The sequence below is a fragment of the Aplysia californica genome, unplaced genomic scaffold (assembly GCF_000002075.1).
Source record: "Aplysia californica isolate F4 #8 unplaced genomic scaffold, AplCal3.0 scaffold00027, whole genome shotgun sequence".
NCBI lineage: Eukaryota > Metazoa > Mollusca > Gastropoda > Aplysiida > Aplysiidae > Aplysia > Aplysia californica.
The window spans coordinates 702,106-713,225 of NW_004797297.1; the positions used below are offsets into that span (position 1 = coordinate 702,106).

General features: G+C 40.1%; 2 protein-coding genes across 2 annotated transcripts in view; one reads left to right on the forward strand and one right to left on the reverse strand.

Annotated features, from left to right (window-relative positions):
• The window catches only part of LOC101850388 (eukaryotic translation initiation factor 2 subunit 2), a 16,436-nt gene extending 11,632 nt beyond the window's left edge, over window positions 1-4,804 (forward strand). Inside the window, exons 7-9 of the mRNA XM_005091222.3 lie at window positions 1,269-1,325; window positions 1,996-2,081; window positions 2,715-4,804. Of these exons, the coding sequence (XP_005091279.1) occupies window positions 1,269-1,325; window positions 1,996-2,081; window positions 2,715-2,890 (319 nt within the window). The 3' untranslated portion in view covers window positions 2,891-4,804. The remainder of the gene's footprint in view (window positions 1-1,268; window positions 1,326-1,995; window positions 2,082-2,714) is intronic.
• Window positions 4,805-7,592: 2,788 nt separating this feature from the next.
• LOC101850623 overlaps window positions 7,593-11,120 on the reverse strand; it is a 9,915-nt gene continuing 6,387 nt past the window's right edge. The window contains exons 3-4 of the mRNA XM_005091223.3: window positions 10,889-11,109; window positions 7,593-8,614 (exon numbers count right to left, since the gene is read on the reverse strand). Coding sequence (XP_005091280.1) covers window positions 8,521-8,614; window positions 10,889-11,109 — 315 coding nt within the window. The 3' untranslated portion in view covers window positions 7,593-8,520. The remainder of the gene's footprint in view (window positions 8,615-10,888; window positions 11,110-11,120) is intronic.

The window sequence follows — 11,120 nt, forward strand, 5'->3', positions numbered from 1 at the left end:
GATGTGAGTGTTCTCCCCAAGGAAGGAGATTGTTTGTTTGTTTTTATTTTATTTTATTTTTTTGGGGGGGGAGGGGGAGGATTGGAAGCAGATGGAAGTTGAAGTTAAAACAGGGTGGTGGGTAAATATGGTAAATGTGTTCTGTGCAAGGTAGGATAAGGGGCTGATGTGAGGGTGGGGGGGGGCAGGGTTAGAGGGAGATGGAGGTTGCAATTGTGTCTTGGGTAAGGAAGGGGAATGTCTTCTATACAAGGTAGGATAATGGTGGGGGGGGGGATCCAAGAATTGGAGGTTGAAAGGGGGGGGGCTACACCTGAAGGCTATCTCACTTATTAGTGGATAAAATTTTACCAACTTTCACACAACATATAACAAGCATAGTAATGAGTCTTAAAATCCGCCATCAAATCTGAGATAAAAGTTACGTTTCCACGGCTACAGGGGTTATATTGGATTTTATTTACATGTCTTGCGTGATGAATACTGCACTTATTTTTCACGGAAATAGATTGGGTTTTTTTTTATTGCATACATGTTAACTATCATAAGATTTACAAATTTGTCCTTTGAATTTTTCCTGAACGAATTATAAGATTTTTAATGAATTTTTTACCTGAGGTAGTGTTGAAGTCTGCAAAAAATTCTTGAAAATCCACACCCGTGACATCACCAACAAAAATGTATTATATATATCGAAAACTCAACATCCTCTCTTCTTTCCGTGAAAATTTCATGTAGATTGCATGAAAAATGGAGTTATTCTAAAAGGTTTATAGAAAAACTGCGTTTTGAGAAAACGGGCGATTAAAAAAAAAATAAAAGATTGACATTATGAGGAAATGGTGGTGACAAACATGCCGAGTATGGAAAGAAATAAGGCTTTCTGAAGGGGTTCTAATTCTATGAAATAGTTGTAAGAGAGGATGGAGAAGCCAAATATGCCTATTACTATTACTCAAAAACCATAATTTTCACACAGTGAAAAGTGACAGGAGCTTATTGTTCTATTTTAAGTTTTTTGAAATTATGTAAGTGCTTTGTTGAGCTTTGTTGCATACCCCTGTGTCAATGTTTTCATAGTAATGAAGAATTTGTTTTGTGAAGAAATCAGCAGTAATTTCCTGAGCTTAGTATGAATGAAGTGTGTGTCTTGACCGTGATGATCAGTAGGATCTAAATGAAGTAGGTAGTTAAGCTAGCACAAAATCATACAGCATCCTGAATTTTTACATTTTATAACAATTTTTGTTTCTTCCGTCTTCTCTTAGGTTACACAGACAGCCGAAGCACGTGCTGGCATTCCTGTTGGCTGAGTTGGGTACAAGGTGAGTTCTTTCATAAAATTCATTTCTTAATTCATCTCTTGGTTGCAAACAGTTAAACATCGATCAGTTTCCTAGGGCAGTTTTGCGTAAACAGTCATCAAGAAATGTACATTTTATATATTATTATATAATGTCTGGGAATGTCAGACGGAAGGATCAGCTCCTCCTCCGCCTTTTGTTTTTTGCTGAGTTTCACCTCTCAACATTTCCTTGCCTTACGTGATAATGGATCTGCAAAAATATGCTTCTTGTTTCGAAATGAGATACATGCTTTTGCAGATCCATTGGAATGTTCAGTTATGAGGTTATTGATCATGTCATTTCTAAGCTTTCACCCTTCTGTTTGATGCCTAGTGATAAGTTGAGTTTGTAAGGATAGTTGGTTGGAGTTTTCAGGCTCCACAAATTAGTTTAAAAGACATGGATATGCAGTGTCTTTTTATACAATAGGAAAAGTTGGACTAAAGATTCTTTTCATTCAGCTATAAGTATCCTTGTTACATATTCTCCAAAGTTTATAACATTTATAATCTGTTCACTTTATGAAATATTGGCTAGGTTGTGGAGCAGGTGCTGACAAATTCTACTGTAAAAATGCCCTCCATGAATTTCATTTTTACCCTCCTGCCCTCCTGATCATTAAAAATTAATTTTCTTTCTTCCTTTTCAGTGGTTCCGTGGATGGAAACAACCAGTTGATCATCAGAGGCAAATACACACAGAAACAGATTGAGAATGTTTTAAGGAGATACATCAGTAAGTGTTCACTGTTTTGGTTTTGTTCTGGGGGCTACATCCTTTTGTTGGAGACTGCAACCTTAAAGGCCGACTTCTGGACAGTTTCTCCATTGTCTGTTTTTGAAGGTCAAAGGTTGTGGGTGGTTAGAATTAGATGTATACAAGGCTTGGGGGAAGAAGAATGAATTTATGAGGAAGCTACCCTTGATCTTCAACATTGTAGAAGTCGGTAGCTTGACTTTGAGTTCAGCTGAACAGATCTCTACTAGTATAGCATGCACATGACTAAAAGATTTTCAGGTCCTCCTTTTTTTTTCTTATAATACTTGTAATTTCCTTTGTTTTTAAAACTAGTAATATGTGAAGTTCGTACGCAACAAAAAGATTTTCTTGTCCCATTGATTTCGCCATGTGTCTGCTTGATGTATTTTTGTAATATCTGGGAGTCTGAGTTTATTTCCTATGTATCTATTTTGTCTAAATGACATGGTGCTATTTCATTACTTTTTCCCGTTTTTTCTCTCTGCCTCGATATTCTATTGTTTGTAAGTTGAGAATGTTGACAGTATTTGGATAGTTCTCGTGGAACTACTGCTTTGTTTTTCATCCGCTAATATTGTGATCATTGCGGTCATTCCTTCTTCTTTGCAGAGGAATACGTTACCTGCCATACGTGTCGGTCAAGGGAGACTATCTTGCAGAAAGACACACGCCTGTTTTTCCTCCAGTGTGAAACGTGCGGGAGCAGGTGTTCAGTGGCAAGCATCAAGACCGGTTTCCAGGCTGTCACAGGAAAGAGAGCAGCTATCCGTGCCAAGACAGCCTAAGTGGCGTGTACAGTGCTTATGCTGTGGGGTGGGGGTTCCATTTCTGTGTGGTGGCTGACACAGGCAGTAGGCCAAGCATGGTGGGCTCTTGTATCAGACAGTGTGAGCTTGTCATGCGTGATGGCCCAGGGCACTTTAGGTTCGGAGTTGGGTGTGGTTTCCTTTTGCCACAGTTATTTTAATCAATAACTTTGAAATTTAGGCTGTAATAGAAAAGTTAATAGTCTACAGACAGATAAATATGTAGAATATTTTGATGATGCTTGGATTTTTTTTTTTTTTTAATCAACACAGATAACAATTTATAACAGTATAGCAGTAGTTACTTTGACAGATCTAAAAGCATCCGGTTTACATAAAGAAATTAGGGTTTTGATTTCTACCGTATTGGAAATAGTAATATTTTGATGCAGACTTTGGAACTTCACGAAAGACCTTGTCGTGTTGTATATGAGTGACTGACTCTGTGTGCTTGTGATATTTTTTTTCTGTCTGAGGATGAAAGTGGGCTCATTGGCTCTTGGAATTGGTGAATGGGAGTGATGTTTGCCCTGTTCATAAGTCACATGATGCAATGCGGGTAGCATGTGTCAGAATCCCTTTCCTTGAGTCAAAATGCTTGGAGGGGGGGTTTATAACGGTTCTCCATCTTAACTGAAAGCATAAAATGAACTGGTAGAGAGAAATTCACCTAATACTCAGAGGGATAGAAGACCGTTTGCCTCAAAGTTTGTGCCTACCTTCTTTGGGAAGGCAAGCACTGAATTTTAGGTCACTAATGTATTGCGATGTTCATTGATCTTGAAGTAATGAAGTCCTTCTCAAAAAGCTTGGATTGTAATTCCGTGGAATGTTTCATGCCCTTTTGTGGACTCATTTGCTGTGTCGCCGGATAAGGAGGGTTGATATTTTGCATCTCTGTTGGCAGAACTGTTACTGTTTGGAGGCTCTGAAATACTTGTAGTATAATATGGGATACTATGGACCTGACCCTTACTTTGCTCAATTCTTGACGTAAATGTCATGGTATTGTACTGCTCGGTGGTTAGACCTAGATCTATTAGTTTGATTTTCGAGGGTACTTGTTCTCCTGCAGCTTTGATTACAATGGAAGTGTTCTGTCCTGCCTTGATTTCTGTCAGTTATAACACCTCATGGTTCTATGCTCGTGATTCTGTAAGCGAGAGAGTGATTCTGCGTGAATTTGGTTCTGAATGTGAGACAGCGGCGTTTGTTTGTGAGAGAAGAGGAGGGCTGCAAGTTGCTGTTGTCAGAAGTGGAAAAGAATAACTTAAGTTCTGCGTTGTGTGCAAAATGTGTGAAAGGTAGAATTATCTGGAATTTATTTATTTCATAGATTCTGTGCTTGCATTAACTTAAATGCATCAGCATTTGTCAGACATTGTTATGTACATTACGCACACTGATTCTAGTGGAAGTGGTGTCATGATTTTTAAAATTTTTTGGTGTCAGGCTGTACTGTAAACTTTCTGAAATATAAAGTTATTTTTAACTCTCCAAAGGTTTTTATTCTTCTTATTGATATTGGCTTTGGTTAAGGTTTTTCCCTCTTAGTCTTAGTAATGTACAGCACATAAGATTTGATTCTGGGTTTCATTTGTGATCTTTTTTCCTATATTATAAAAAAAGCTATTTTTCTATTTTTCAGTGTGTATGGGTAATGTGTTAGGTCCTGGAACTGGGCAGTGAAAAAAGAATTTTAAAAACATTTGGGGAGAATGCCTAGCAGGGATTACAAGACATGAAATGAAATGAAATGAAAATTCTCCTTTATGGTACATCAATCTTATTGATCAAATTTTTTTGTTTTTGGGAAGAGTGTTTGTCGATTTTGAATGCTGCGGAGCTGCGTTTGGTTTGAAGAGAATGAAAAATAAAATGTTTGTACAATTACTCGTTTATTGTTTTTTTGTTGTTGTTAAATTGTAATTTGATTGTTAGTGTGTCAGTTGATTTGTAAATGAAGTTTAGAGATTGTTTTTTTTTCCTGAAGCTGTTTGGAGAATTTAGGGGTACTTTTGTGGACTGCTTCTTTTCTTTCAGTGTTGCTTTTGTCATTATCTGCTCATTGTGGGTGGTGGAAAGATGCCACTGGCAGACCTGCCACTCATCCCGATTTAGTCGGGATATCCCGATTTTTTTGCCCCAAATCTCAAGCATCCCGATTTTCCCGATTTCGATCGATCGCGTGTATCCCGATTTTTTTGTCCCAGTCTGCTGTTGTGCAGGATTTTTCTAAAAACTTACTGTCTTCTCCTTTATCGTGGGAAGCACCCGTTGAACTTTTTGTCAGTTTGAATTCGGGGCACTATTTCCCGAAATATTGATGCTGCATTTAGTAGTTGACTCGCCCCAAGTTGTGTGTGATCTTTGCCCACACTCAGAATTCTCCGATGATAGCCTGGTAACTGTTACAATTTGGCACATACAAATAATCGATAATATTCGTAGTACCGCTGTTACTTTCAAAACAATCCTTGTCCGAGGTCTGGTAACTGCGCGTTCACACCAAACACTCGGACGAGCAACAGTCTTTCTAACCCTTACAGAACTATATGTAACCGCGCTGACAAGACTAACATACGGCCGTTGTCGTTGCTTTAGTCTGAACGCATATGAGGGATAAGAGATTTGTTGGTACAATTGGTCGGTCGGCCGTCGTCGTTATCCTAGAGTACTAGAAGTAGAACGACTGTCGCTCATCCGAGTGTTTTGTGTGAACGCGCAATTAGTCGGACCCGTTAATAAAAGTGTTTCAATCGCGCATTTGCGTCACGTGGTATGACATCGCCGTGTGAGTTCTGCGTGTCGGGGACCGTCCGTTGACGGGGTCAACTTAAGTTCATGTATTTCGGGACTTATTGGGGGGGGGGGGGGGGTATAGACACTTAGACTAGAAAGAAGGAGTGCTTGACGTGATGCTTCAGGATTTACAAAAAATAATGATAACTCGCTCGCACGCGCGTGCGCAAACAAAGACACTTAGAGTGCATATAGGCCAAGTAATTTATGGACACCCCTGGACAAATTTTAAGTCAGCTTTGGCAGTCACCTTGGTGATTTTCCTGTTGATCCCGATTTTTTTTCCACCAAATCCCGATTTTTTCTCCCCGAGATCCTGATTTTGAGGTTTCATAGAGTGGCAGGTCTGCACTGGTATCCTACTTCTTTTCTTTCTTTTTTTGTTGTCTGTCTTACTTTTTTCATGGGTTAAGGCATGTCCTTTTTCAGACAGCACTACTGTCATTTAAAAAAAATACTGGTACAGTATACCGGTATACGCAGTTTTTACAATTTTACAGCAGAGCCAAAAAAACCCTGAAAATTTGTTACCAAGAAAGTAAACTGCAAACATCTCAAGCCAATATTTTTTGGGTGGTTGGCGGGTGCTCTGGTGTGGTTTGCTTCTTCTTTCCAATCAAACATCTATTGTCCTCATCTCCCCTTCTTTTTTATGTCTGTTACTCTCTTGTAACAACTCTTCTTCTGGCGCTCATGTGACCTTATTCAGTTGCGTGCGCCGTAAAACCTACTGAAACTTTAAAAAAGTAAATATTTTTAAGAATACAATTTTTATTATAACTTCATCATCTTGTTTTATTGGTAACAACAAACAGTTTTGCTTTTCTCAACGCTCATTATATGTGAGGCAGCGTGGTGAAATCGGGCGCTCATTGAAATAATCTGAGTAAAGAAACTGGCATTTTCCTGCAAGTTTTTGAATTTTTATTGAAATTTCTTTTTTTTTTTGGCTCAACACTTTTCACGCCCATTAAAGAACGAATTTCTGTGTGGATTTTACTGAAAAATGTTATTTAAAGATACAAAAAATGTAAATTTTAAGTTTCTCCGGACTCTCAAGCTAAGGAAATAACTTGTCCTCGGCAGCCATTTTCTCACTAATTTAAGCTCTGAAGCCAGGTGAGCCCTGCCTCCTTCATTCGCAAATATCTGGAGTTCTATTCAAGATCATGGGATATTTTTTTCATCAGAAGCAAGACAAATGAACAAGCTTTAGGATGAAACCAATAACTCTACATGCCCTAAATTTGAGAGAGCCTGATTCCACTGCGACGTTACTCATAAACATTGTATCGGTATTCTTCTTTTTAAAAATAGCCACCAAATCATTCAACTGTACACCATCAAACAAAAAAAGGACCCTTCCTAACTAAAGCCCCAACAGTTGGAACTTTAACCAAAAATGAATCGGAATGAATTTTAAAGAAAACCCAGCCCCTCTTAACTGAAGAGTTCAGTTGTCTACGTCTTCCATGGGCTTGTTGCTTCCACATGTTGCTGCTGAGTTTGTTCTACGACACGGTCATCTTTACGCCAGTCTTTTGCATCATGTACATCTACGTCTAGAGTGTAGCTGCAAGAGAGGTGAGCAGAGTAAGCCTGATTCCCTGTAAGTGTAAGGACTTCTCTGTTGACATCCACCCCTTGGCGCTCATATGACCTTATGCTATTGCGAACGCCGTAAAACCTCTACTATAAAAAAATATGTATGAATAGTATTAAACAGTTTAGCTGATTTTTCTCTTTTGTTTTTTGTTCTATTAGTGTAAAGGCACTTACACTCGAATACAGTATGTAGCGTAGGTCCTTTCGAGAGCTGGGCACTTGGCCAAGCCAAGAGATAGGAAAAAAAAAATTAAAAAGAAGAATAAGACACCTGTATTGATTCCCATAGGGACATTTATTTGACAATAATTGCATAAAAACTGTAATGCTAATAACATAACAAAAATACAAACAAAAAACATTGCTGTTTGCCTTTCAGTGCAGTGAGCTGGGTTTTTTTTTTTTTTTTAGAGGACTTGGCTTTTGGGTGCGTTCTAGTTACGCTTATGTTTACCAGATGGCATTCTGTGCCCTCATGATCAGTGGATTTCATGTAATGCTTGATTATTTGTGGTACTGAATTTTCTCATCACTCCACCACCCTAAAACAAATGCGGAATAGAAGAAAGGAGAGAGGATAAATCAAGCAAAAAATCACACAATGTACAATGCACACCGGAGGTCAGATCGGAGGTGCCGATTTTCTGGAAAAAATACCGAAATCTGGATTTCGAATTTTGGCCACCTTGATTCAAGATGTATTAGACTATTAGACATTAATACGGGGAGCCCACTACGGCTGGATCGGGCTGATCGCCCGACTCGATCGCTTGAAACTGAAAACAAACACGTTCGTTTTTGAGGCGATCGAGTCGGGCGATCGGCCGATCCCAGCCGTAGTGGGCACCCCGTATTTGATCTGTGCGTATTGCGTTCCCGTGCGCGTTTTCACGGGGTCCGACAAGTTCCAGATCTGGATTTTTGTTTGTTTGCCGTTGGCACCTCTGTCGTATGAAGTTTCTGTGTGCTATTCAATTATTGTGAGTATGAGAGTCTGAGGTTAGAAAGGTTGCGACCCCTGCGCATGGTGTTGGGGTGGGGATCAGTTTACACCCCTCTGCCCCTTACCCCAAACAGGCTCGGGTTAGGGGGGGACAGGGGGGTAAAGGAAGGGATTTACGAATGTATTACGAGTAAAGTAAAAGATAACCCTGCAAACGTTGAGAGATGTATCTGCCACCAGATGGCGTGGGTTGTCTGTTTCAGTCTTTCATGGACTCGAAGAGTGTCTGAATAATCTCCTTTATTGAATCCGGGTCACAGTGGTACGTGATCCGCAGGATTTCTCGCCAGATTCTGAAACGGAAACAAAAAATGTTTGATATTGTTTTGCATTCTGTGGAAGTTTTTTTAAAGTTTAGTTTTAATAGAGGTTTTACGGCGCTCGCAACTGCATAAGATTATATGAGTGCCATGAGGAAGTTTATTTGGAAGCTTGGGTCATGTGGAAGAAAAACTTTGGCACAGCTTTGCACCCAAGACAGTATGGAGTCTCATAAGGAAGAGCTCATTTGATTTATCATTTAGCCGATTAAAGAAAAACAAACTCAAAACAGGGGGCTCTCGTGGCCTAGATGTTAAAGTGTCCGCCTCTCACTCAAAGAACTAGGGTTGGAATCTGGGTCGCGACGAAAACAAATTTCTTCTCTAAAATTGTCTCCTTTCACCTCCTTTCCTGCTCTAGCAATATTCTGTCGTCTGCTTTTTTCTCCACTTTCCGCCCCTACCCCCTCACCTCCTTTGCCCCCTTCTATGGGTTCCTGACTCGTTCTGCCGCCTTTCTACTGCTTCTCCTTGGCTCATTCTTACTGCTGTCTTACAGCCCCAACCCTGATCTTATGGTAGGTAATATTTACATCAAGTCGTCTCGGACAAGGGTGAAAAATCTCGGAGGTCCTGTGTGCCAGTTGCGCACATTAAAGATTCCTTGGGGATCTAAAAAAATCGATAGGAGTAGGGTCGGCCGCCACCTGGGCAACATTCAAAATTCCCTACCAACTGAAAATATTTGGTGTGTCTCGCGGGCTTATATGATCCTATGCAGTTGCGAGCGTCGTAAAACCCCCCCCCCCCTGTACCAAAAACCCCCCAAAAACCCCCAAAAAGCTACAACAACAAAACAAACAAATATAACAAAACAAAAGAGTCAAACACATTGAATAAAATAAAAACCAAACAATCCCAAACCAAACAGATAGGCTACTGTAAATTTCAATTTAAAAAAAAGGATTTAAAATCACTGAAAGCTCTAGGACATTCTGATTTATACTGACTTATTCTTCCAAATATCAAAATGCGTCTGTATTGTAGCAGTTAGGCGCTTCACGGTCACTTGCAGGAGACCCGAGTTCGATTCCCGAGTAGGGAAAAATGTTAATAGACTTTGTTGGTCTCTCTGCTGGGATGTTGTATCCCTCTCAGCCAGTGTTGGCCCTGACAATGAGAGTCGAAAGCCCGCCTCTTAAATATTCTATTTTGTGCCGATGGTGGAATCAAAACACGTTCATTAAAATATATATTCATAAACCAAATGTGATTTCCCTACCAGTCACTACTTGCAGCAAATGTCCCTTGGCTGTTTTTGTGACCTCAAATATCGGACAAGGCGACTTATATTACATGTATCCCCACTCCCCTTCCCTGTCAACAAAATCTCGGTTGTAAAGGAATAGGAGGCTTTCTTAAGCAGGCATTCACAACAGAAAGAGTGGGGGTGGGGGGTGGGAGGTGGAGAAAGAACACTTGGCTTCGTGTTTTTGAATTTACAGACAAGGAGGACTGGTCATTCCCGGAAAAACTGGCCCAAGTTCACAATGACAGGAAAAAGCTTTTCACAACTTGCTCCACGAGAGGCCAAAGGCGAACGTAAGTAAAGTAAGACCAACATGGGGGTTTGCGAGGTACAATGCACATGAACTACATCTCTCTAAATCGCACTAAATGAAATAAAATGAATGATACTGACATAAGAGTGCCCTGCTCATCTATGGTGCTCCAACTTATCAAGGCATTACTATCCCACGGGCAATTGAGTTGAAACCTTGAACTTGAAGTTGATAAAGCAAATGAGTTCATGAACACTTCGGGATAAAAAAAAACCAACAACCCCCCCCCCCAAAAAAAAAACCAAACAAAAAACAAAAAAAACACAACAACCAACAACAACAAAACATAATGTGTTTAAAAACAATCTGGGGCCATCCCGTGGAAAAACGAAAATGCAGTGCCACACGTAATATGGAAATGATGACCAACTGAAAGGAATTCTAAGCAGTGATACTGATAGGTATAGAGCCATCATACTCACTTCTTGTTAGCTTCTTCTTAAAAATAAAAATAAAAAAACAAACAAACAAAAAAACAACCCCCCCAAAAAAAATAAAATAAATACAAAACACACACACACAAAGACACGCTCAGGCTCTATCAGTATCACACAGCTTTGGATTTTTTCAGGTCGTCATCTCATTTCATGTTTTGTGTGTGTGTGTGCATTAGACACCGCAGCTTCATTTTTCATGGAATGGGCCTTTGAACTTTGAATGTCGTGTCACCAGAATAGTGCCTTACTTCAAAGCTCCTCTCTGGAACAGATGCTGAGGCTGGTAGATACTGAGGAAGTTGACAGCGTCTTTGATGATGACGTCACAGAAGCCGCTGTGAATGTAGCAGCGGGACATGGCGCGGAACGCCTCGTGGGTGAAGTCGTGGCAGTTGAGAGAGTCACGCTGGTACCACTCCAGCAGCTCGCGGCCCATGCACACTTGGGAGTCGTTGATGAACCGCTGGGCCTGGGGCAACA